At 48.4% G+C, this 26,688-nt stretch overlaps 1 protein-coding gene across 1 annotated transcript in view; it reads right to left on the reverse strand.

The window, feature by feature from the left end:
• Positions 1-26,688, reverse strand: part of shq1 (SHQ1, H/ACA ribonucleoprotein assembly factor) — a 133,700-nt gene that overhangs the window by 96,283 nt on the left and 10,729 nt on the right. The window contains exons 2-5 of the mRNA XM_080186320.1: positions 16,064-16,242; positions 15,769-15,833; positions 5,425-5,547; positions 289-443 (exon numbers count right to left, since the gene is read on the reverse strand). Coding sequence (XP_080042446.1) covers positions 289-443; positions 5,425-5,547; positions 15,769-15,833; positions 16,064-16,206 — 486 coding nt within the window. The 5' untranslated portion in view covers positions 16,207-16,242. The remainder of the gene's footprint in view (positions 1-288; positions 444-5,424; positions 5,548-15,768; positions 15,834-16,063; positions 16,243-26,688) is intronic.

Raw genomic sequence — 26,688 nt, forward strand, 5'->3', positions numbered from 1 at the left:
TTTGTAAATACAAATACTTAAACATTTATATAGCATTGTGCTTTGATATTCAATAATATATTTCTGCATTTCTTAAGACTCTGAGAATAACATTTCTCCATGGATTCTGGAAGATCTGTCAATCTGTGGGATCCGAATTATTCAAACATTCCCCTCTGATCTCAGTCTCCAAAGACTAAAGCCCGAGATTCTTTGCTTGTTGCTTCTTTGCAGCAACATAGTGAAACTGGAGTGAATGCTCAATGGTATCGGGCATTCAGCCTGAATGACAGAACACCAAAAACTTGCCTGCAATCTCTTGAAAACTCCTGATCTCAGGTTCCCAAAACCATAGAAACAGCTGGAGTTTAGAACATTTCCTTCCAATTCCACAAAGGGACTTTGCTCAATTTCCCAGTCAAACTCTTTCAGATCTTCCTCCTCTTCAGTGTTGATGGAGGATCCTGCAGAAGAAATTGACAAAGTGTTTCACCCACTCTGCTCGGAAAGACTGAGTAAAAAATTTTAACGTTATGAAGAGCCAATGGCAGCTCAGCAACCACCATATTTCATCAACATATTCGATAAGTGAGCCTATTTCAACATATCCAAAATGGCAGGAAATGCTCTGAGTTCAGGCACAGGGTATGCATGTCCATTTACAACTCTGATGAGACTACATAATATACAGATACAAACACTCACCCAGATACACCTTCTACCTACTGTATTCGTTCAGTTTTGGACACCATACCTCAGGAACATAGTTGTCTTGTACAGGGTACAGCACAGATTCACTGGATACTTTAGCTTAAAACGTTAGATTACGAGGTCAGGTTGCATTCATTTGGTTTATATTTCCTCGAGTTAAGACAGTTCTGGGGTGATCTAATCAGAGTGTTTTAAATATAAGGGCATTTGATAGCGATACAGAGAAACAATTCCTACGTTGGAGAACCCAGAACAAGGAACATAACCTCAAAGCAGAGCCAGGTCATACAGGAATTAAATCAAGGAACACTTTTAAAACAAAAGTACATAAAGGAAATCTTTCACTCAAAAGGCTCTCTGTCGTAGTCAAGTGAAATCTGAAACTCTTCCTCTGGAAAGTAGTGACAGACTGTCGATCAGCACAGCCAGATGCGATTGACTACGGCTTGTCAGTCTATCGAAAGTTCCCTGACTAACACTGCAGTGTAGGCGATATGTAGCAGTTTTGGCTTTTTGCTCGCATTTGCCAAGCTTTCAACGACTTTTGGAAAGCATCTCTTTATTCCCAGTGCTGAAAACAATCACTAACCTTTCCTTGCCATTTTAGGTTCAGCTTGTTCAGAACCAAAAAGATTCTGCAAGGTGAGGCAGAGCTGGCATCCAATTTTCGTTGCCAAACGAATCGGCCGGAGGGAACCATCTCTCAAGCTGGAAAGCGTGGATTTCATACCCGAGTTCGCAAACTCTGCCAAGCAGCCAATCCCTCGACAACCAACATGCCTCTGTATGGAATAATAATTGTGTGCGCTCGACCCCCATTTAGAAGCACAGATTTGGAAAGCCTGGTATTAAGTGTGCTGAGTTTAGAGAAATTCACAACTTTCACAGTTTCTTTCAGCACCATTTCAAATTCAGATGGAACTCCTTTCAATGCCAATACCGCATGATGAATGAAGCAACGATTCCAGATGTCCTGACCAGCTGCTTCCTTAATCCTTACTATAAACTCCGCTGTTTTTCCCAGCTGCTCCATCGCTTGCGATTCCTCTGCAATTAACCAAGAGGAGGTACATTTCCCAACGCTTCACAATATTTGTTGTGCACCAGTCACGTTGGTTGGTAATGTTGAGCAGCACAGTATATCCTCAAAAAACAAATTTTGCCAAACATATCTAACTTAAACTAGCAAGATTGCACAATCTGTAACATCTGTACTCCCACGCCACCGGACCGGGAACCCCCCCATCCAGCTGCACCGGGAACCCCCCTCCCCCTCATCCAGCTGCACCGGGAACTCCCTCCCCACCACCCCCCCATCCAGCTGCACCGGGAACTCCCCCCCCCATCCAGCTGCACCGGGAACTCCCCCCCCATCCAGCTGCACCGGGAACTCCCCCCCCCATCCAGCTGCACCGGGAACTCCCCCCCCCATCCAGCTGCACCGGGAACTCCCCCCCCCATCCAGCTGCACCGGGAACTCCCCCCTCATCCAGCTGCACCGGGAACTCCCCCCCCATCCAGCTGCACCGGGAACTCCCTCCCCATCCAGCTGCACCGGGAACTCCCTCCCCATCCAGCTGCACCGGGAACTCCCTCCCCATCCAGCTGCACCGGGAACTCCCTCCCCATCCAGCTGCACCGGGAACTCCCTCCCCATCCAGCTGCACCGGGAACTCCCTCCCCATCCAGCTGCACCGGGAACTCCCTCCCCATCCAGCTGCACCGGGAACTCCCTCCCCATCCAGCTGCACCGGGAACTCCCTCCCCATCCAGCTGCACCGGGAACTCCCTCCCCATCCAGCTGCACCGGGAACCCCCCCCCCATCCAGCTGCACCGGGAACCCCCCCTCCCCCGCCATCCAGCTGCACCGGGAACTCCAGTGCCAACTTTAAACGAGAAAGAAGCTGTACTTCCAAATTCTCAGTAATATCATTAATTCGCCAAGCCACTGTGTTATCACCAAGTGGGATGCGCTTCAGTTTTTTTAGCTGACCCCTCAGCTATGGCCATGTGAGCCATTCCAAATGTTGAAACGTGGGGCATTTTCTCTTCAGTGCTGTGGTAAGCTACCATGTAAGAGGCTAACTGGGCTTTGTCATTCAATATCACGTTTCTGCGAAGAACTTGAGCTGATGATTTCAGTTCTTGCTGCGTTCTTCTTAAAAAAGCCAAAGGTTGGCTCTCAAGATTGACATGCTTAGTCTTCAGATGTCTTTGTCGTTTTGAGGGTTTTGAACTCAGTCGCCAGTATTTCCCTACATATAACACAAGGGCATGACATTGTAATTTGCATTGGCACCATGAACTAAACCATACCTCAAGAAATCATCTTTATACTGCTTCAGCTTCCTCTTTGAAGGTTTTCACCAGTGATCCTGGCACTCTGTATAGAGCTAACAGTAGCACTGTCCTGTCCCATTGTGGACTCTCGCCAGTAGATTCTGATGAGAGATCCTGGCCAGTAGGTGCACTGCCTATCATTGCTTCTGGCCGTCTCTTCCTCATCCCAAAATGATGCAAGTCCACAGTCCTCTTGTCTAGTTTGCAAGGAGCTCGCCTTCGAGTGAATTTGCGCCTAAAGCACGTTACACACTGGGCACTTGGCGCCAAGTGTACATTCTGGACGTGCTGCCGACGCCACAATGAGACAGGACATGCTCTGTACAGAGTGCCAGGATCACTGGTGAACAGCCTACAAAGAAGAAGCTAAAGCAATATAAAGATAATTTCTTAAGTTTGGTTTGGTTAATTGTGCCAACACAAATAGGATATAAAGCCCTGTGCGTTATATGTAGTGAAATACTGGTGACTCAGAGTTCAAAACCCTCAGAACTGAAATCATCATGGTTTCAGTGCCTCACTCTACTCGTTCCATATGGTTCATAAACATAATTTCCAATGGAGTTAAAAATTGAGGCAGTTGGGTTTGGCCGCACTTATAGTGAAAGTTCTTGGCACCTAAGTCAGGTGATCTTTGGGAGATACCATGATCCTTTTTACGCCCACCCATGACCCATCCGCAGGTCACAACCCCCCCACTCTGTAAAATCCTGGGTTAATATATACTAAGACAACATAATTTTAGCAACTAAATGGAACTTTTGAGAAATTTGATGAAGCTTTGTGTTATCCGCCAGGTGTTTAAAAACAATGAATTCAGCAACTAAAATAGATCGTTCTTATATTATACATAGCACATTCAAGGTGAAATGTTCTAACATTAAAATAGTTCCTTCAGTAACTGTGTGATGACATGGGCTAAAACTGAATTTTGTTTTAGTTTCTTAAATTTCCTGGCACAAATTAAACCCTGGAGCAGGCACAGTTTCATAACATGCACACCATATGGTCATAATTTTTGTGATGTTATCTTGCCAAAAAAAATGATTCTTAACAATCAGGGTTAAAGTGGGCTGCATGGTGGCACAGTGGTTAGCACTGCTGCCTTACAGCTCCAGAGACCCAGGTTCAATTCAAGCCTCTGATGACTGTGTGGAGTTTATAAGTTTTCCCCATGTCTGCATGGGATTCCTGTGGGTGCTCCGGTTTTCTCCCACAGCCCAAAGATGTATAGTTAGGTAGACTGGCCATACTAAATTGCCCCTTAGTGTCAGGGGGATGTTAGCAAGGTAAATACATGTGGTTACGGGGATAGGGCCTGGGTGGGAATGTTGTTGGTGCAGGCTCAATGGGCTGAATGGACTCCTTCCGCACTTTAGGGATTTTATTCTAAATTCCAAACCATAAACAGTTTTCTGTAACTCAGACTCAAGCACTTTAATGTCCTGCCCTCTAAAAAAAAGTGGCAACATGGATGGCACAGCGGCTAGCACTGCTGCCTCGTAACACCAGGGACCCGGGTTTGATTCTGGTTTGGGTCACTGTGCTGAGTTTTCACATTCTCCTCGTGTCTGCGTGGGTTTCCTCCCAAAGTCCAAGACAAGACGTGCTGGTTCGGTGCGCTGGCCATGCTAAATTCTCCCTCAATGTACCCAAACAGGCAACTAGAGGATTTTCACAGTAACTTCATTGTAGCGTTGATGCAAGCCTACTTGTCGCACTAACAAATAAACTATAAAAATTGACACACAACTCAAATCCTCGTGCTATTTTTCTTCCTTTCACTGTTTATTGTGATGCTGCGAATGGAGTCCAGTTCAGGACCTGAGCTAGTTCATACCAGGACACGATCAACCAAACCAGACAGCATTCACTGAAAGCAAATTGGAGTCTGTTAGAATGGGGTGCTAATTCAGCACTGGAGATTTGTACTGCCATCGCTGCCAGTATAATTTCTAGTTCCAATGGAACTACTGATAGCAGCAGCTAATTTTAAACATAATTAAATGCATCATCTCAAATTCAGTAAAATAGATAGGCTCCCAAAGGCACAATCGCAAACCATTTCTCCTCTGGATTCCATTATTCCAGTTGCTCTCACAGGAAAAAAGGACCAACTGAGTTCATTCGAGCTGTCACACAGCAACTAAGAAAAACGTCAAGAGAAACAATCAACATTTTTACATATCGAAAACCTACCAAGCAAACCCCTTTGCAACAATGCTTCGGGGACGGGGCAAGGGCATTTCAAGAACTACCCACCGCCTCTATCCAATCAGGGATTTCAGTGGATATTAGTGTTCAGTCACTCATACAGCTTCTATAACGGTTTACTTAAGGAAGTAAATGGTGAGGGAGAGGGGGTAAATGAAATCAGACTGCAGGAAACATACCGATCTCTTCCAGCAGTGGCTTTGCAGATCTTGAACCTTTTGGTGCAAGCATCACAGTCAGCATATTCAACCCCTCAAAGTATTCGTCAGGGGTTTCTTTTGGAACCTTTATAGTAAAGACTCCTAGAAACAGAAATACACAAAAGTTAACTTAACATGATTAAGGGACGGTCATTTCTGGCAAAGTACGAAGAAATTGATCTGTATTGTGCTAAGTGAGACATTCCATTTACCACCATTACTTCAGCATCTTCTGTATTTAGATCTTTAATCAGGATTTTAAATCTCCCTCACTTCAAATACCGGGGAGCACTCCGCAGCATGCTCAAAGACAATAGCATTAAAAATAAGGTGGACGTTAAACATAGCCGAGTGGCTTATGGTGTTTTAGTATTAATTGATAAGTGTAGGCTAGATTAGCCATACAAGAGAGATTAAAGGCATACATTTCATTACAGAAGAAGGGGTACCTGGTAAACAAGTTATTGGGTAGCCGGAAACCTTTATACAATTTTGGGGTTAAATCAATTAAACTAAAAGGACAAATTAAAGGGGGAGCTTCTAAAAGGTATACTGCATTAAACAAAAACATGTAGCAATAGAAACTTAAAACAAAGTCAAAATGTGATTTAAAAAGCCAGTAAAACACCCCATTCCCCACAGTTCCCACCAGGTATGGGAAGCCTCGACTGTGCTTACAGAACCCGCATGCTCCCTTTCCAAGGACAGCTGGGAGCTTTATGTAATTGTGGAAAAAAACTGTAATTAGTTTCTTCAGCATCGTTCCTGGATGTCTATGGTGCCATTTTAAGGTAGATTCATCATTGCCTGAGAAAACATTACGCCTACTGCCTGAACCGAGTGCAGACGGGTGTAGGGTTGACAGGATAAAGGAAGTGAATGGGTGGCTCAGAGATTGGTGTGGGAGGAATGGGATCGAATTTATGGGGCATTGGCACCAGTATTGGGGTAGGTGGGACTTGTTCGGGCGGGATGGGGTTGGTCTGAATCGTGCTGGGACCAGAGTGCTGGCGAATCGAGTAAAGAGGACTGTAGACAGGGCTTTAAACTAATTAGGGGGGGGGAGGGTGCGAGGGTAGGTGATGTTAGGAGGTCTACAGTTAAGGATAGGGTACAGGTAAGGGAGGAGGCTGAGGATGTCCCAAGTGGTGGCGTTACGGCAAATAGGGTCCAGAAGAAGGCTGGGATGAAAGCGCTTTATCTGAATGCACGAAGCATTCGGAATAAAGTGGATGAGCTGGTGGCGCAGATCGACACAAATGGATACGATCTGGTGGCCATTACAGAGACGTGGCTGCAAGGTGACAGGGACTGGGAGATGAATGTACAGGGCTATCAAGTGTTTAGGAAGGATAGGCAGGAGGAAAGAGGGGGTGGCGTAGCTCTGCTGATTAAGGACAGCATCAAGGTGGTAGCAAGGGATGATATAGGAACCAAAGAGCAGAACGTGGAATCGTTGTGGGTGGAGATTAGGAACAGCAAAGGGAGGAAGACGCTGGTGGGTGTCGTCTATAGGCCCCCGAATAATGATCTGGAGGTGGGGCGGGCTGTCAACGCGCAAATAAGTGCGGCGTGCAGGAATGGGACGGCAGTAGTTATGGGGGATTTCAATCTGCATATTGATTGGTCGACCCATGTTGGACGAGGTGGGCTCGAGGAGGAGTTCTTGGAATGCTGCCGGGATAGTTTCCTCGAACAGTGTGTGTTGGAGCCGATGAGGGAGCGAGCTATCTTGGATCTGGTGCTATGTAATGAGGCGGGTAGAATTAGGGACCTTGAGGTGAAGGATCCTCTTGGAGAGAGTGATCATTGTATGGTGGAGTTTCTGTTGCAGATGGAGGAGGAGAAAGTGGGTTCCCGGACACGTGTCCTTTGTTTGAATAGAGGGGAGTATGGTAGGATGAGAGAAGAATTGGCGAATGTGGACTGGGGGAGCGCGTTGGAAGGTAGGTCTGCTGAGGAGCAGTGGAGGATCTTTAAGGAGATCTTTCTTGGTGCTCAGCAGAAATTTATTCCGATGGTTAAAAAGGACAGTAGGAAGAGAGGTAATAAGCCGTGGATAACGAAGGAGGTGAAGGAAAGTGTTAAATTAAAAGCGGAGGAATTTAGAGTAGCTAAGAGCAGTGGGCGAGAAGAGGATTGGGAAAGGTTTAAATGTCAACAAAGATTGACAAAAAAGTTGATAAAGGAGGGTAGAAGAAGCTATGAAGCTGGGCTAGCGCTTAATATAAAAAAGGATAGCAAGAGTTTTTATAAATATATAAAAAGGAAGAGGCTGGCTAGGGTGAACGTTGGTCCCTTAGCGGATGAGAAAGGGGACCTAGTGGTAGGGGATGGGGATATGGCTAAGGTCTTGAATAACTTTTTTGTTTCTGTCTTCACGGAGGAGGACGTGAATAATTTGCCGGGTGTTAGCGATGGAAAGGTGGTAGGACTGGAGGGTCTTAATGACATTACTGTTACTAGAGAGGTGGTGCGCGACAGACTGGAGGGGCTGATTGTGGACAAGTCCCCAGGACCGGATGGAATGCATCCGAGGGTTCTGAAAGAAATGGCGGAGGTGATAGTGGATGCCTTGGTGGTTATTTTCCAGACGTCGCTGGATTCCGGGGAAGTGCCGGAGGATTGGAAAACGGCTAATGTTACGCCGTTGTTTAAGAAGGGTGCCAGGCAAAAGGCGGGGAATTACAGGCCGGTTAGTTTAACGTCTGTGGTAGGTAAAATGTTAGAATCCGTCATTAAGGAGGAAATTGCGAGGCATCTTGAAGGGAATTGCTTGATAGGGCAGACGCAACACGGTTTCATTAAAGGGAAGTCGTGTCTGACAAATTTACTGGAGTTCTATGAGGATGTGTCTAGGGCGGTGGATAGAGGAGAGCCGGTGGATGTGGTCTTTCTGGATTTTCAGAAGGCGTTTGATAAGGTACCTCACAAGAGGTTACTGCAGAAGGTCAGAGGACATGGAGTTGGGGGTAGGGTGTTAGCGTGGATAGAGGATTGGTTGTCAAATAGGAGGCAGAGAGTGGGGGTCAATGGGTGCTATTCGGATTGGCGGTTGGTGACTAGTGGGGTGCCCCAGGGGTCGGTGCTGGGGCCTCAGCTATTTACCATTTATATAGATGATCTGGAGGAGGGAACCGAGTGTAGGGTGTCGAAATTTGCTGATGACACCAAGATTGGGGGAAAGGCAAATTGTGCGGAGGGTGTGGAGAGTCTGCAGAAGGATCTAGATAGGCTGGGCGAATGGGCCAGGAAATGGCAAATGGAATTTAATGTTGGCAAGTGTGAGGTGGTCCACTTTGGTAGGAAGAATGGTAGGAAGGACTATTACTTACGGGGCGAAAAACTGCAGCAGGCGACGGTGCAGAGGGACCTCGGGGTCCTTGTGCATGAGTCGCAAAAACCCAGCCTGCAGGTGCAGCAGGTGGTCAGGAAGGCGAATGGGATGCTGGCCTTCATCGCGAGGGGGATTGAATATAAAAGTAGGGAGGTCTTGCTGCAGCTGTATAGGGCATTGGTGAGGCCGCAGCTGGAGTACTGTGTGCAGTTTTGGGCGCCGCACCTGCGCAAGGATATTTTGGCCTTGGAGGGAGTGCAGAGGAGGTTTACTAGGCTGATACCGGAGTTGAGGGGGTTGAGCTATGAGGAGAGGCTGAATAAACTAGGCTTGTACTCGTTAGAGTTTAGAAGAATGAGGGGAGATCTCATTGAGACGTATAAGATGATGAATGGGATGGATAGGATAGAGGTGGAAAGACTCTTCCCGCTCAAAAAAGACAGTAGGACTAGGGGGCACAGCCTCAAGATAAAGGGGGGGCGGTTCAGAACGGAGTTGAGGAGGAACTTCTTCACTCAAAGGGTGGTGAATCTCTGGAATTCTCTGCCCGTTGAAGTGGTGGAGGCTGCCTCGCTAAATATTTTTAAGAAGCGGGTTGATGGGTTTTTGATAAGAGAGGGGATTAAGGGTTATGGGGAGAGGGCGGGAAAGTGGAACTGAGCCACGACAGATCAGCCATGATCTTATTGAATGGCGGGGCAGGCTCGAAGGGCCAGATGGCCTACTCCTGCTCCTATTTCTTATGTTCTTATGTTCTTATATTAAACATAAGGAACTTCCTTCACCAATTCAGCTCTGTTTTTAAATCCGGTTTAATCATTTTACCGTCTTCTCTCTTCCCTGTATCTATTTCAAATTATTTCTGATCTTTCACTCTAAAGTCAAATTATAATCACATCTGTTTGCTCATCACCAAATAGCAATTCCATCTGAACCTTCTAAAGAGCCACTAAATTCCAAAATATCACAACATAACAATACCTTTTTTTAATTCATTCATGGGATGTCTCTGACTAGGCCAGCATTTACTGCCCATCTGTAATTGCCCTCAAGGTGTTGATGAGCTGCCTTCTTAAACTGTTACAGTCCATGTGGTATAGGTACATCCACAATGCTGACAGGGAGGAAGTTCCAGGATTGTGATCCAGTGACAGTGAGGAAATGGGGACGAATTTCCAAGTCAGAATGCAGATTGGCTTAGAGTGGAAGTTGCAAGTGGTGGTGTTTTCCTGTGTCTGGTGCCCATGTCCTTCTAGGTGGAAGTGGGTTTGGAAGGTGCTGCCTAAGAAGCCTTGGTGATTTCCTGTTACGCATCTCGTAGGTGGCATACATAACTGTTACTGTTATTCAGTAGTGGAGGAAGTGAATGTTTGTGGAATGGGCACCAATCAAGCAGGCTGCTTTGTCCTGTAAGGTATTGAGTTTCTTGACTGTTCTTGGAGCCTCACTCATTCAGGAGAGTATTCCATCATATTCCTGACTTGTGCCATGTAAATTGTGGACAGTCTCTGGGAAGTCCAGAGATGTGTCACTCATTGCAGGATTCCTAGTCTCTGACTGGTTCTTGGACCTACAGTGTCTATGTGGCCCACCCAGTTCAGTTACTGGTCAAAGGTAACCCCCAGGATATTGATAGTGGGGGATTTAGCAATGGAAATGTCACTGAATGTCAGGGGGCCGTAGATTTCCTCTTGCTGGAAGTAGTCATTGCCAGACAATTGAATGTTACTTAGCACTCATCAGCCCAAGCCATGATATTGTTCCAGATCTTGCTGTATTCGGACATGGGCTGCTTCAGCATCTGAGGAGTCATTGGTGAACATTGTACGATTATAGGCAAATACTCCCATTTCTGACCTTGTGAAAGTCATTGATGAAGCAGCTGAAGATGGCTGGGTCTAGGATGTTGCTCTCTTCAAGCACACACAGCTTTTAAACTGTGGCACACAAACCAAATAATAATTTGTGACTCATACCTGTACCTTGATTGAATGTGTTAAAAATGCTGATTTTATAGGGAAACTCAGTTCTAAAAGAGTTAAATTGATTGACAGTAGGGTTGAGGGATATCATTTATAATTCAAACAAAGCAACCGAACCATTATGCATGAAGAAAATAGATGAAAGCAAAATATTGCTGATGCTGGAATTTGAAACAAAAGCACAAAATGCTGGAAAACCTCAGCAAGTCTGACAGCATCTTTGGGAAAGAATAGAGCCTACATTTCGAGTCAAGATCACCCTTCATCAGAGCTAGAAAATGGATGACAGTTCAACATTCCTTCAACAGGCAACTCAGATTGTTGTTTCTTTAACAAAGTAAAGCAACCCAAGATACTTCAGTCAGAGGTGTTACCAATATTAAAAAATAGATTTGCCACCAAGCCAAGAGAGATATCAGGCCAGTGACAGATATTCAAAAGTTTGGTCAAAGAGATAAGTGTAAATGAGCATTTTCGGTGACATGCAAGAGTAGAGAGAGAGAGAGAGACAGAGATTTAGGGAGGAAACTCCAAACCTTACAGTCAAGGTAGCTGAAAGCATGGCCATCAATGATGGAATGATTAAAAATTGAGGATGCAGAAGATTCCAGAATATGAGGAGTGGAGACATCAAAGATTCATATTGCTGGAAGAGGTTACAGAGATAGCGGTAGGTGAGGGCTTGAAGAGATTTGGTATCCATGATGAGGACTCTGAAACAGAAGCTTGTGTAGGCCACAAACTGCCACAGGGGGATTTGTGAATGGCACCAGGTGCAAATTAAAACATAGTAACTGCAAAAACATGAACGAGGGTTTCCGCTGCAAATGAGCCAAGGCAAGGTCACAGTTAAGCAATGTTACAGAGGTGGAGGTGGCAATCTTAGAGAGCTTTCCACACAGATACGGAGTGATGTTCCATCTAACCTCCCCAACTTAGTCAAGCAATGGACACTGCACTTGGGCAAAAGCAGAAATGAACTCCACAAAATGGGGTGGCAATTCCTTGGTTGAAAAGTTTGGCACAGAGTGTTTTATTTCAGCTGCCAAAGCCAGCAAAATGACTTGGAACATAGAATGCAGAATCAGACCACTTGATCCAACTGATCCATGCCCGTGTTTATGGTCCATGTCTGAGGAATAAAAACAATAAAGTGGATGATATAAAGCAGGCTTGATGGGCTGAATGGCCTACTCTTCCTATGTTCCTGTGTGCCCCCTAACACGATTACATCTAATCCTGTCAGCTGCTTGAGATATTTAAGTACCAACAGTTATTGTTACAGATTCAAGTCTATCCACAACACATTCTTGGCTGCAGTGATGTTATTTGGTTTGATTAGAAATCTTTGTGTCTTTTATGGGAATTGACTCCAGGATAATCATAGAATCATAGAAACCCTACAGTACAGAAAGAGGCCATTCGGTCCATCCAGTCTGCACTGACCAGAATCCCAGCCAGACCCTACCCCCATATCCCTGCATACTTCACCCACTAATCCCTCTAACCTATGCATCTCAGGACACGAAGAGGCAATCTTAGCGTGGCCAATCAACCTAACCTGCACATCTTTGGACTGTGGGAGGAAACCAGAGCACCCGGAGGAAACCCACGCAGACACGAGGAGAATGTGTAAACTCCACACAGACAGTGACCCAAGCCAGGGATCGAACCCAGGTCCCTGGAGCTGTGAAGCAGCAGTGCTAACCACTGTGCTACGGAGCTGCCCTAGAGGGTTGGCATCTCCGACACCCTTATGACTGTTGCATGCGGAGCTATCCAATCAGTCTGAAGGCAGATTGAGTAATTGCTTTGTGAGACCAAGTTTTACACGCATCATTAAACAGCTTTATTTCACGGAAATTCCATGCACAGAGAAAACCGTTTGCAGTCAAATTCGCTTAAGGCACTGTGCACCTTGACATAATTAAAATCTCAAAACCTTAGCTCTGAAGCTAAGATGTTTGGTTACTGGCCCGAATGTCACCTTCTTTAATTCAGAGTCACTTTTTGTCTCAATTAAGCTCCTCTGAAGGACCTTGAGCATTTTATTTGTCTGAAAAGCGCAATATAAATGTGTTGTTGCAATGTTTAAAAAATGAATAATACTTCCTCACACTGTGGATTATCTTAATGGACTTAGACAAGATACTCCAGCATATCTAATCTCTTCTCCGGGAAGTTCTCAAACTTGCCCTTCAACAAATCCTGACTGTACTCTCAGCCTTGTCTGGATTGCTTGACACTACTGGGTTAGCTGCCAACCCATTCGCAGAATTCACCAGTCGGATTTGGCAATAACCGCAGCACCAATACTTTGGGATAGAGGTGGCACAGTGGTTAGCACTGCTGCCTCACAGCGCCAGAGGCCCAGGTTCAATTCCCGGCTTGGGTGGCTATCTGTGCGGTGTCTGCACATTTTCTCCATGTCTGCCTGGGTTTCTCCAGCGCTCTGGTTTCCTCCCACAGTCCAAAAGATGTGCTGGTTAGATGCATTGGCCATGCTAAATTCTCCCTGAACGGGCAATGGAGTGTAGCGACACGGGGATTTTCACAGTAACTTCATTGCAGTGTTAGTATAAGCCTACTTGTGACACTAATAAATCAACTTTAAAACTTTAATTCTAACTGCTGTCTGAAGCTGAGTCAGATTGTTCACAACCTTTGAGTTGTGTTTGACCTTGGCATGAGCTTGAGGTCACATATCTGCCCCATCCCATTGCTTGTGTGAACTGTGCAGTTTTTCAGCAATGATCTCTCTTTTTTTGGCTGAAAAGGTTGGCACAGTTCCCCTCCCCATGTCCATCAGTCCAAGTACGTGCAGATTAGGTGGCTCGGCCATGTGAAATTACCCCTTTGTATCAGGGGGATTAGCAGGGTGAACACGTGGGGTCACAGAATGGGCCTGTTGTTGGTGCAGTCTCGATGGGCTGAATGGCCTCCTTTGCACTGTAGGATTCTATGATTCTTCTGGCCGTTGACTGAGGTTATTGAGCTGGTGGTAACGAGTGCCAAATTAGATTGCATTGTGGGTTAGAACGGCTGCCTCACAGCACCGAGGACCCAGGTTTGATTCCTGACTTGAGTCACTGTTTGGAGATTGCATGTTCTCCCTGTGTCTATGTGGATTTCTGCCGGGTGCTCCGGATTCCTCTTCACAGTCCAAAGGTGTGCGGGTTAGGTGTATTGGTCATACTAAATTGCCCCCTAGTGTCAGGGGGACTAGCTGGGGTAAATGCATGGGGTTGTAGGAATAGGACCTGGGTGGGATTGTGGTTAGTGCAAACCGGAAGGGCCAAATGGCCTTCCTCTGCACTGTAGGATTTTCTGATTTGCACCACTAGCAGAGTTCAGAGTGCACTAACACATTTCACACTACAATTTAAAGTCAACACAAAGACAGACTCACTGAAGACGCATAAAGTCTAAAGCATCGAGAAGTAGCGATAGTGGAAGCAGATATTCTTTCGAGATTGAGTTAGGTTCAGTGTTTAACCGAAGTGATCCACAGCGTGCGTGTACATCCAAGTCATTTTCTGTTAGATCAACACTGCTAACATTCACTGTCATTTCTCATTTGCTCCTTCACTCTGATACCAGCTGGAGGAAATTAATAAGGGTTTCGGGAGATTATTGCCAATTAAACTGACCAACAAATTGCTTCTGTCCCCCAGTGTGCCAGAAGGCACAGGTTGGAATCATTTCTGTCTGCTCAGCTGAAAGTGATAACCATCAGTTCTCGGAACGTAATTCAGTGCCGACATCAACAGGCTGCCTGACTTCCCGAAGCTTTATTTACACATCCCATTTCAGCAACAGAACAGCTTTAGTCCATTTGGTGAGGCGAAAACTCCAATTGCTGTATTGACAGAGGGCAAATTGATCCCTTTGGGATAAGTCACTGGTGTCAGCACACTACATCTCATCGAAAGATAAAAGAGGCATTTTTTAATTGAGGCTTCACCTCTTCTTTTTTCTCAAGTTCTGTGTTACCAAACAACTATGACGTCTCTTTAGAAAGATCACTTATTTTTAATGGAAATACGCTGGAAACAAAAGACACACAACCTGCCTGTGCTTAAGGAAAATACTGAATAAAGCATACATTCTTTATTAAAGTTTATTTATTAGTGTCACAAGTAGGTTTACATTAACACTGCAATAAAGTTACTGTGAAAATCTCACAGTAACTTCATTGCCACACTCTGGCGCCAATTCAGGTACGCTGAGGGAGAATTTAGCATGGTCAACGCACCTAACCAGACTGCGGGAGGAAACAGGAGCACCCAGAGGAATTACAGATACAGGGAGAATGTGCAAACTCCACACAGTCGCCCAAGCTGTGCAAAACCCAAGTTTGGTTCAAATCTCTTGCGACGGCCAAGTATTTTTAGTAAGAAGTCTGTCAACACCAGGTTAAAGTCCAACAGGTTTATTTGGAATCAGTGGTCTCCTTTGACAAAGGAGCAGCACTCCAAAAGCTTAAAGAAACCTGCTGGATTTTAACCTGGTGTGAGATTTCTTACTGTCCAACCCTGGCATCTCCACATCACAGGTATTGTTAGCTATTGGAGTTAACTTCTGTTCATTTTAACCACCACTACCGAAAAGCCAAGTAGTCAGGGTCAATATTGGAGATAAAGGTAGAAATCGGTGCTTTAGCCAAAATAATTGTTACACCCTGGGGACAAAAATATTGTCCATGCATTAAATAAAGATCGTATAATGAATCTGAAAGAAAATTCTACTGGAAATATGATAAATCTGTTTGTCAACTGACACAGTTAACACGTCCGAAGGTTTTGTTAGTTACATCCAGGCCAAATTTAAAAAGAAAGCTCAAAAAATATTTCACGTCTCAATGACAGAGGTACTTTCAGACTGATTTTAAAATGCTCTAAAACCAGCAAGGATAGCATAAGAGTTCATCATTCTGGTGTTATATTTTACACCCCTTACAACTAGTTGAAATAATTTCACCCGAGATTAAAGCGACATCCTTACCTGCATCAGCATCGTAAGAAGCCTTTTCTCTCCCATCCTCCACGATCCTTCCTGGGAGGGTTAATCTGTTTTCACAAAGAGAGAGCAGATGCTTGAGGTTATAAGGCTAAAAACACATTGTGTTAACAACTCATTTTTATAAAGAGCCTTCAATATAATGATACATCCCACATTAGTAAAGTGATAAATGAGCTTGCCAATGTACAGTAACAAAAATTATAGCACAACAAAATTTAGCACAAGGGCTGGGGCAATTAAAACAATGTACTCGGAATCCCATTGCTGTAGTACTTGCCTCAAGAAGTATGGCTTTGCATAAAATTTGAAGTCCGCTCCATCAATATACAGGTCAACTTCGTTCACTTTTGCATATGGGACGTGGATGATGATGGTGAGGAAATTAGGCTCTTGACTTAATTCAAAGGCAGGAGTGATCATGATTGCTCCAGATAAATATGAGAAAATTCACAAATCCTGCAAGAAATCACACCATAAATTATGTTGGGAGAAACATTCATTGATGTTGGAAGATCTTGGAAACCTGCTCTAAATTAAAAAGAGCTGTCAACGTGAAGTATAAAGTAGAGTAAGCGTGGAGATGTTAAATAAAAACATGACATTTCTGAGGTGAAAAACTACCCAATCTAAAACACCTGAGGGAACGGAGAATTTTCACTGGAATCTCCATATGCCATTTGCTTTGGGGATTTCACCTCTACACCCTCAGAGTTCAAGAGGTTGAACAAACAGCTCTGGGCATGCAGCCAGCCATAATAATAGGATTTGAGAATATTTTAGCCTGCAACATGCCTAATAAGGCAGCGTCATCCAACGTATCACAGCTATGTTGCTCCTGGATGGCTCTGCTGATCACTGTGGTGGCGAGCTGCACAGAGCCGAGACGCCGCTGCTGACAAGACACAGGAAGCCAATACACCGCTGCCGGCGAGCCGCACAGAGCCGAGACGCCGCCGCTGGCGAGCCGCACAGAGCCGAGACGCCGCTGCCGGCGAGCCGCACAGAGCCGAGACGCCGCTGCTGGCGAGCCGCACAGAGCCGAGACACCGCCGGCGAGCCGCACAGAGCCGAGACACCGCCACTGGCGAGCCGCACAGAGCCGAGACGCCGCCGGCGAGCCGCACAGAGCCGAGACACCGCCACTGGCGAGCCGCACAGAGCCGAGACGCCGCCGGCGAGCTGCACAGAGCCGAGACACCGCCGGCGAGCTGCACAGAGCCGAGACACCGCCGGCGAGCTGCACAGAGCCGAGACGCTGCCGGCGAGCCGCACAGAGCCGAGACGCCGCCGGCGAGCCGCACAGAGCCGAGACACCGCCAGCGAGCCGCACAGAGCCGAGACACCGCCGGCGAGCCGCACAGAGCCGAGACACCGCCGGCGAGCCGCACAGAGCCGAGACACCGCCACTGGCGAGCCGCACAGAGCCGAGACGCCGCCGGCGAGCCGCACAGAGCCGAGACACCGCCACTGGCGAGCCGCACAGAGCCGAGACACCGCCGGCGAGCTGCACAGAGCCGAGACACCGCCACTGGCGAGCCGCACAGAGCCGAGACACCACCAGCGAGCCGCACAGAGCCGAGACACCGCCACTGGCGAGCCGCACAGAGCCGAGACGCCGCCGGCGAGCTGCACAGAGCCGAGACACCGCCACTGGCGAGCCGAGACACCGCCACTGGCGAGCTGCACAGAGCCGAGACACCACCAGCGAGCCGCACAGAGCCGAGACACCGCCAGCGAGCCGCACAGAGCCGAGACACCGCCAGTGAGCCGCACAGAGCCGAGACACCGCCAGTGAGCCGCACAGAGCCGAGACACCGCCGCTGGCGAGCTGCACAGAGCCGAGACACCGCCACTGGCGAGCCGCACAGAGCCGAGACACCACCAGCGAGCCGCACAGAGCCGAGACACCGCCACTGGCGAGCTGCACAGAGCCGAGACGCCACTGGCGAGCTGCACAGAGCCGAGACACCGCCACTGGCGAGCCGAGACACCGCCACTGGCGAGCTGCACAGAGCCGAGACACCACCAGCGAGCCGCACAGAGCCGAGACACCGCCAGCGAGCCGCACAGAGCCGAGACACCGCCAGTGAGCCGCACAGAGCCGAGACACCGCCAGTGAGCCGCACAGAGCCGAGACACCGCCGCTGGCGAGCTGCACAGAGCCGAGACACCGCCAGTGAGCCGCACAGAGCCGAGACGCCGCCAGCGAGCCGCACAGAGCCGAGACGCCGCCAGTGAGCCGCACAGAGCCGAGACGCCGCCAGTGAGCCGCACAGAGCCGAGACACCACCGGCGAGCTGCACAGAGCCGAGACGCCGCCGGCGAGCCGCAACGAGCCGAGACGCCGCCGGCAAGCTGCACAGAGCCGAGACGCCGCCAGCGAGCCGCACAGAGCCGAGACGCCGCCGCTGGCGAGCTGCACAGAGCCGAGACACCACCAGCGAGCCGCACAGAGCCGAGACACCGCCAGCGAGCCGCACAGAGCCGAGACACCGCCAGCGAGCCGCACAGAGCCGAGACACCGCCGCTAGCGAGCCGCAACGAGCCAAGACGCCGCTGGCAAGCCGCACAGAGCCGAGACGCCGCCGCAGGCGAGCCGCACAGAGCCGAGACGCCGCTGCAGGCGAGCCGCACAGAGCCGAGACGCCGCCGCTAGCAAGCCGCACAGAGCCGAGACGCCGCCGCAGGCGAGCCGCACAGAGCCGAGACACCGCCGCTAGCGAGCCGCACAGAGCCGAGACGCCGCCGCTAGCGAGCCGCACAGAGCCGAGACGCCGCTGGCAAGCCGCACAGAGCCGAGACGCCGCCGCTGGCAAACTGCACAGAGCCGAGACACCGCTGGCAAGCCGCACAGAGCCGAGACGCCGCCGCTGGCAAACTGCACAGAGCCGAGACACCGCTGGCAAGCCGCACAGAGCCGAGACGCCGCCGCTGGCAAACTGCACAGAGCCGAGACACCGCTGGCAAGCCGCACAGAGCCGAGACGCCGCCGCTGGCAAACTGCACAGAGCCGAGACACCACTGGCAAGCCGCACAGAGCCGAGACGCCGCCGCTGGCAAGCCGCACAGAGCCGAGACGCCGCCGCTGGCAAACTGCACAGAGCCGAGACACCGCTGGCAAGCCGCACAGAGCCGAGACGCCGCCGCTGGCAAACTGCACAGAGCCGAGACACCGCTGGCAAGCCGCACAGAGCCGAGACGCCGCCGCTGGCAAGCCGCACAGAGCCGAGACGCCGCCGCTGGCAAGCTGCACAGAGCCGAGACGCCGCCGCTGGCAAGCTGCACAGAGCCGAGACACCGCTGGCAAGCCGCACAGAGCCGAGACGCCGCCGCTGGCGAGCCGCACAGAGCCGAGACACCGCCAGCGAGCCGCACAGAGCCGAGACGCCGCCGCTGGCAAGCTGCACAGAGCCGAGACGCCGCCGCTGGCGAGCTGCACAGAGCCGAGACACCGCCAGCGAGCCGCACAGAGCCGAGACGCCGCCGCTGGCAAGCTGCACAGAGCCGAGACACCGCCAGCGAGCCGCACAGAGCCGAGACGCCGCCGCTGGCGAGCTGCACAGAGCCGAGACACCGCCAGCGAGCCGCACAGAGCCGAGACGCCGCCGCTGGCAAGCTGCACAGAGCCGAGACGCCGCCGCTGGCGAGCGGCACAGAGCCGAGATGCCGCCGCTGGCAAGCTGCACAGAGCCAAGACGCCGCCGCTGGCGAGCGGCACAGAGCCGAGATGCCGCCGCTGGCGAGCTGCACAGAGCCGAGACGCCGCCGCTGGCGAGCTGCACAGAGCCGAGACGCCGCCGCTAGCGAGCTGCACAGAGCCGAGACGCCGCCGCTGGCGAGCTGCACGGAGCCGAGACACCGCCGCTGGCGAGCCGCACGGAGCCGAGACACCGCCGCTGGCAAGCTGCACAGAGCCGAGATGCCGCCGCTGGCGAGCGGCACAGAGCCGAGATGCCGCCGCTGGCGAGCGGCACAGAGCCGAGATGCCGCCGCTGGCAAGCTGCACAGAGCCGAGACGCCGCCAGCGAGCCGCACAGAGCCGAGACGCCGCCAGCGAGCTACAGAGAGCAGACACAGGGTCAACAATCTGTCCTGAGTCAGTTTATCTCATTCAGAGCAATGGTGAAGATGATACAGATTGGTTCTCCATCAGATTGTGCAGGGAGGAGGGGAAAACTAACCAGCATTTTACACAAAGAAACATCATTTGCTGAGGTATCAAAACATCCCTTCTACGAGGAACCATATCCCAGTATGATCACTCCTGTGTGCTCTTTCACTAACTACATAAACACAGGTTTACGACTTATTTGCTCAACTCTAAGCTGGTTCAAGCTTCGACAAAACGAGAGTTAAGTGCAATTTCAAACAGAAACCAGCAGCTGAATCTACAATTGATGGTCATTGGAGGAACAGTGGACAGGGTGAGACAAGATTGAATAGAATTGCAGGACTCAGGGATAAAACTTTTTAAGATGGAGCATGGCTTAAAAAGGAATAATTGAAGGGTTGTGGGGAAAGGGCAGGAGAGTGCTTTTGCAGACAGCCAGCACAGTAATGATGGGCCAAATGGCCTCATGCTGTGCCGTAACCATTCTGTGATCCAGTAGATTAAAAAAGATGAACAACATTTCCCAAACTGAACTCACTACTTCAGGGATTAACTGAGGAGCAAAGCACTGCTGAGCTTAAGGGGTAAGGACAGAAACAAGTGAGGAAGGAAGTAATAGAAGGAGATGCTGATGGGGTCAGATGGAGGAGGACAGGGGGCAGTTTGTAGAGAGAATAAACAGCAGCATAGATCCACTGAGCTGCACGTACTTATTTCACAGAAACGGGCAATTGTCATTATCCAAGTTGCTTCATTCTTGCTTGCTATTTTAATTCTGTCCACTTTAACAGAAGTGAAATCCAGGGTCGGAGTTCCCTGACTTTGCCCATGGCTGGGATTCTCCAGTCCTGCTGCTGTGAACGGAGATGTGGCTGAGCGCCATATTCTCCATTCTGACTGGCATTGGTGGCACGGGGCATGGGAGAATGGAGAATTCCTGCCCTATTCTGGCAGGCATCACCACAAATTTTAACTATTATTATTCGTAAGCATCCTTCTTTAAATTCTATGATTGCAGACCGGGTTTCTCTCAGCCCGAGAAGGAAATCGCACTCACTTGTACATCTGGGGCCCTCAACTGCAGTGTGTTCAGGTTTGTGCATGTAGACGGTCACCCCCAAGAGTTTGGGTGCTTACTGAATCACCTCACGCATGTGGCAGGGGATTAGAAAGTCCAGATGTCACACGTACATCATCATTTCCACAGGGCGCACTGTCAATCAATTCTGCTCTGCAGAAAAGCTGCCAAGTGTCATTAAGACCTTCGAGTGGTGAGTAAATTGCGACTGCCTGGAACATGTCATTTTGAGTTCTAGTGGCAGGTACCATGTCGTAGGATTTCTCTGGAGAAAGTGATTGACTGACAGCTCCCTCCTCGGGTACAGGACGTCACCCAATAGGCGACGGTAAGCCGCTGTTCGACTGACCAGGAGCGAAGCAGGTGAACGCACCATGGGGTAGAGTTGAGCTAACGCTTGTGTCACAGCAGGCCTGGCTTCAGCATTACTGGAAGGTTTTACAAAGAGTGACATCTGATCATTGTTAAGTGAGGTATAATGTTAAAAGTGAGTATCTACTCTGCCAATCTTCCACAACTCCAAATCTTATTCTGCGGATAAATCAGATTGTAGCCAAGCCATGTGATCTGTCAATTAATTCTCATTTCGCTATCTTGTGCCACCCTATTCAGCAAATCACAGCAACAAGTGTGTTCGGTTTAACCCCAGACAGCACATACAGTATCATACCTGATTAAGTGCTTGCTTACCAAAGTGGGACTGAATCTTAAACATAAGAGAAATATGTGTCACAGCTCCGTGTCATTGTCTAGTCAGAATGGTTTCCAGCATCATTTTTTTTTGAGTCAAGATAAATTGAAGAATAAAAACACGCTGTTGACTGTGGAAAGAGATATTTATCACAGTCCACTAGCTCAACATGACTTCTAAATTGATCCCAAAAAGGTGAAAGGACAGCAGAGTAAAGTAATCCATAATTACAAAAGATAACTTCCTCTGACAGAAGCAAGAGCCATTTCCTCCACCTCCACAGTCCATTAATATAACGGACATGCTAAAACAAAAGCTCAACTAAACTCCAGAGACCTTCAACTTGCAAGATAAAAATCTTGTCAGCACAGCTATAAACTGATCTCAAATGTATTTACAGCTCACACCTTCACATGGATTCAGTTTTGTGTCCACAATAGGTCACTTTGCCGCAAGCATCCCTTCAGAGTATGAATATTCTGCAGTATTTTGCACTCACATGGAGCTTTCTAGAACATCTGCTGGCAGTCCCATTTGCACTGGAGTCACACTGAGTTCCCGTATGCAGTAATTAGTGTTTGATCAAGTACAGAACCTCCCTATTGGGAAGGTATGGTCTGTGGAACAACTATGGAATTCAATGTCACACACTCCACAGTAAATGCTCGACATTTCTGCAGACATCATCAGCCACACTGAGAAAATGATTTAAAGATAATGCAACATGTTTGGGTGTCAAAAAAATGTCATTAACTGAAGAACACCATTTCAATGAAAGCTCGGAGTCCATAATGTAGAGCAAGGGGGTCGGGAGAAAGCACCTTCTCGTTTCTATATATCTTGGCAATTTTGGTTATGTAGACTAGGGGATGAATGTTGCACCGATCCTTCCAGAAGTTTAATGAGGGGCAGCACAGTGGTTGGCACAGATGCCTCACAGCGCCAAGGACCTGGCTTCGATTCCGACCTCAGATCACAATCTGTGAGGAGTTTGCACTTTCTCCCCGTCTGTGTGGATTTCATCCCACAGTCCAAAGATGTGCAGGTTAAGTACATTGGCCATGCTAAACTTAGCATCCCTGAATGTCAGGGGAATTAACATGGTAAATACATGGGGTGAAGGGAATAGGGCCTGGGTGGGATTGTGATCAGTACAGGCTCGATGGGCTTTAAGCACAGTAGGGATTCTACGATTCTATGGCACAGCTTCTGTAGGAGCTTCCAAAACCAAACTGGATTGCTCAATCCAGCTAAAGCCACCTCTCACCAAGTTCCTGCCACCATTTAACAATCATCACCAGCTCCGTTCTGGGTGGTTAACGTGCACTGTCAAATCACCTGATGAAAGGGCAGTGTTCCGAAAGCTTGTCAACTAAATAAACCTGTTGGACTTTAAACCTGGTATTGTGAGACTACTTATTTGTGTCAATAGCTTGAGTCAGAGCCTTCATGAATCCAAAATTGTGCCAAGTGATGTATTTTGTAGAACGATAGAATCCCTGCAGTGCAGAAAGAGGCCATTTGCTCCATCAAGCTTGAACTGACAATAATCCCACCAAGGTCCTATCCTTAATAATATTTACCCTACTAATCCCCAACACTAAAGGGCAATTTAGGATGGCCAATCAACCTAGCCTGCATATCTTTGGACTATGGGAGGAAACTGGAGCAACTGGAGAAAACCCACGCAGACACGGGGAAAACATGCAAACTCTACACGGACAGTGACCTGAGACTGGAATTGAACCTGGGTCCCTGGTGCTATGAGGCAGCAGTGCTAACCACTGTGCTGCCCAAGGGCTTCAGAACACATCGTTCCCACACATCGTCCAGCATGAGCCAAGCTGTGACCTGCCATGTTCCTTGACCAGCAGATAAAACTGCTGGCCACTCCTTTGAACAAACTCAGCATTTTAAAGGTGCTTTAAACTGGCAGCTCTGGAGGTCCAGGAATGGGAGACAATTTCATTTAATTTATTGTCACGTGTATTAGCATACAGTGAAAAGTATTGTTTCTTGCGGGCTATACAGACAAAGCATACCGTTCACAGAGAAGGAAAGAATGCAGAATGTAGTGTTACAGTCATAGCTAGGGTATAGAGAAAGATCAAGTTAGTGTGAGGTACCACAATGCTGAAACTCCTCACTGTTTTATTATTTACCAGGGTTAACGGAATCAGTTATGTCAAACGAATTGCCTCTTCCGCATTCTGAAGGGTTGGGACGTGCATGACAATAATGCTGGCAAGTTCACTCTGAAAGCTGAACTTTCAGCCATAGTCAATGACAGTACCTCAGACAAGAAGGTGTCTGTGGTGAAAGGTACAGGGAATCTTGGAAAAGTAAACCTTGTGACGCAGACTGAACTCAAAGCAACAGTTGTCAGGTGACATTTCTGCTTTTCTTTTCCCCACCAGTGATGGCACTATTCCTCACTTGGGGAACGTGAGCTTTACCTCGGTTCCTGCCGTGTCCCGGACAACATTCATCACCCACACCGGAAACTCAAGTGGACCAGGCGGGAAATGCTGTGAGAGCAACAGCAAACCAAAGGCTGGGTACCCCTGCAGCTGGTGGCTCAACCCCCAAGCCCCGATTCTCCCCACCAGGTGCCGTCAGGGTGGGGGGGGCAGCACTGCATCAACAATGGCGGCCCATCCCAGAGCTGAAACAGCATCTTGAAAAAAAGAGAGAAGGGGTTTTAGTGAGGGAACACCACAGCTTTGATCCTCGACTAATGAAGTTACAGATGGAGGAAGTCTGGGTGGCCAGGTTTCGAGGAACACAAAATTCTCACTGGCTTCTAAAGCTGGAGGTTACAGAGATAGGAGGGGTGAGGTCAGAGGTCATGGACAGATCTCAATGACAGGATGAGAACTTTATAACTAAGGCAGTTCTTAAATGGGAGCTAAATTTTTGTTGGCAAGTATATAGACATAATGGGCGTAAGGGACTAAGTGTGAAAGGCAGAGTTCAGCCTCAGGATGAAGGGCACAAGGTGGAAAACTGACCAGGAGAATACTGGAATAATCCAGTCTCAGGTTAACTTAACTGTGAATGAGGATTTCAGCTCCTCATGGGCTGAGATGGGACAGAGACAAGTGAAAATACACTGGTGAGAATATGGGGTCTGAAACTCAGCCCACTGTCCAACAGAACACATTCTGGCTCAGTCTGAGGCAGGGGCAAGGAGCAGAGACATGGGTGCAAACTAACATCGTTCATCGTGCAGATATTGAATTGGAAGAAACATCAGCTCAGCCAGGAGTGGCCGCAGACCAGTAATCTGACAACACAGGAGATAATGGAAGATTCAAGATGGTGGCGAGGCTGAGCTGGGAGTCATCGATGTGCATATAGAACCCGGTGTTGTCAATCAAATCCAAATGCTCAGTTCTCTTGACATCAACTTGTAAACAAAGCCAAATCATAGAATCCCCACAATGCAGAAGGAGGCCGTTTGAGCCTGTGCCAATAATAAACCCACCCAGGCCCTATCCCCACTTACTTACCTTGCTAATCCCCCCTGACACGAAGGGGCAGTTGAGCTTGGTAAACCCACCTAACCCGCACATCTTTGGGCTGTGGCAGGAAACTGGAGCACCCGAAGGAAACCCACAGACACGGGGAGGATATGCAAACTCCACACTGACAGTGATCCAAGGCCGGAATTGAATCCGGGTCTCTGGCACTGAGGTAGCAGTGTTAACCACTGTGCCACTCTGTCGCCCCAATGCTTTTGCCAAAAGCTCTCTACAATCGTCAAGTGAATGAAGACTCCATAGCTAATTGATTGTAGGTTAATCTCCTGCCCTCACTGCTCACAACTTCAAACTGAAATCAGTGACTTTTCTCAAAAAGGGGATGCGTTTTATCCAGTTTCTTTTGGGGGGGGGGGTATCTATTGCCAATGGTGGCAATTTCCTTCTTGGAACAAGATGAAAACATTTTTGTGCTTCAATTCAGAAAGCCACAGCAGAATTTAAACCCATTACTGCTCGAGCTTTTGCAACACCTCAACACTCGCCAAGAAGACTATCTGCTTTCCATTGGCAGGATCATCACACAGATGTCACTTGCAATTAAACTCCAGCAGAGAAGCTTTCTCTCTGCAGCTCCTCTCAAAACATCTGATCCAAAATGACAGCAGTCAGATACCATCGCACTTCCCCGGAGAATTAACCTGCTTTCCATCTAAGTGGAAAAAAAGAACTGCCCGAGGGCAGCAATTAAACAGTCTGGCAAGAGGAGTGATCGGACACAAAATTAATTACACTCTCCGTTATTTATTGCTGGCCACAAACGTCTAATGATTCAAGCTGCCTTAGCCAGGCAGCAGAGCCCACGCAGAGCTAGTTAAGGGCTCAAATGCTTCAGCTTTGCTGGGCGACTGCCAAAAAAGCTTCACTTTAACAAAGGGAGCTCTAACATCAGGTACCTTCAGGCCCTCGAAAATTGCAGTGATTGATCGCTGGAATAAATTCCAGTGACATCCAATTTCTCCTGGTTGAATTTGAAAGCCAAGCTCTGCAGTGCCTCAACCTTCACAGTGTAACATTCCCTTTCGTGAAAAAAAAACAAGTTGCCTCTATGAGGAAAAATAGACAAGAAACGATCAGCTGACCCACTGTGCCTGTCCCCAACAGTCACGCTGTAACTCAGTGCCAGGCGGGCACGGTGGCAGGGTGGTTAGCACTGCTGCCTCACAGCACCAGGGATCCAGGGTTCGATCCTCAGCTTGGGTCACCATCTGTGGAGTTTGCACGTTCTCCCTGTGTTTGCATGGGTTTCCTCCAGGTGCTTCAGTTTCCTCCCACAATCCAAAGATGTGCGAGTTAGGTGGGTTCACCATGCTAAACTGCCCCTCAATGTATCCGAACAGGCGCTGGAGTGTGGCGGTTAGGGGATTTTCGTAGCAATTTCATTTCAGTGCTAACGTAAGTCTATTTGTGACTAATAAATAGTTTAAATTATAAAAAGTTATTCCCGTGGACATCCCAACAAGTTGCACTGATAGGACGC

This window comes from Carcharhinus amblyrhynchos, chromosome 3 (genome assembly GCF_965287045.1).
Source record: "Carcharhinus amblyrhynchos chromosome 3, sCarAmb.v2.hapA, whole genome shotgun sequence".
Taxonomy (NCBI): domain Eukaryota; kingdom Metazoa; phylum Chordata; class Chondrichthyes; order Carcharhiniformes; family Carcharhinidae; genus Carcharhinus; species Carcharhinus amblyrhynchos.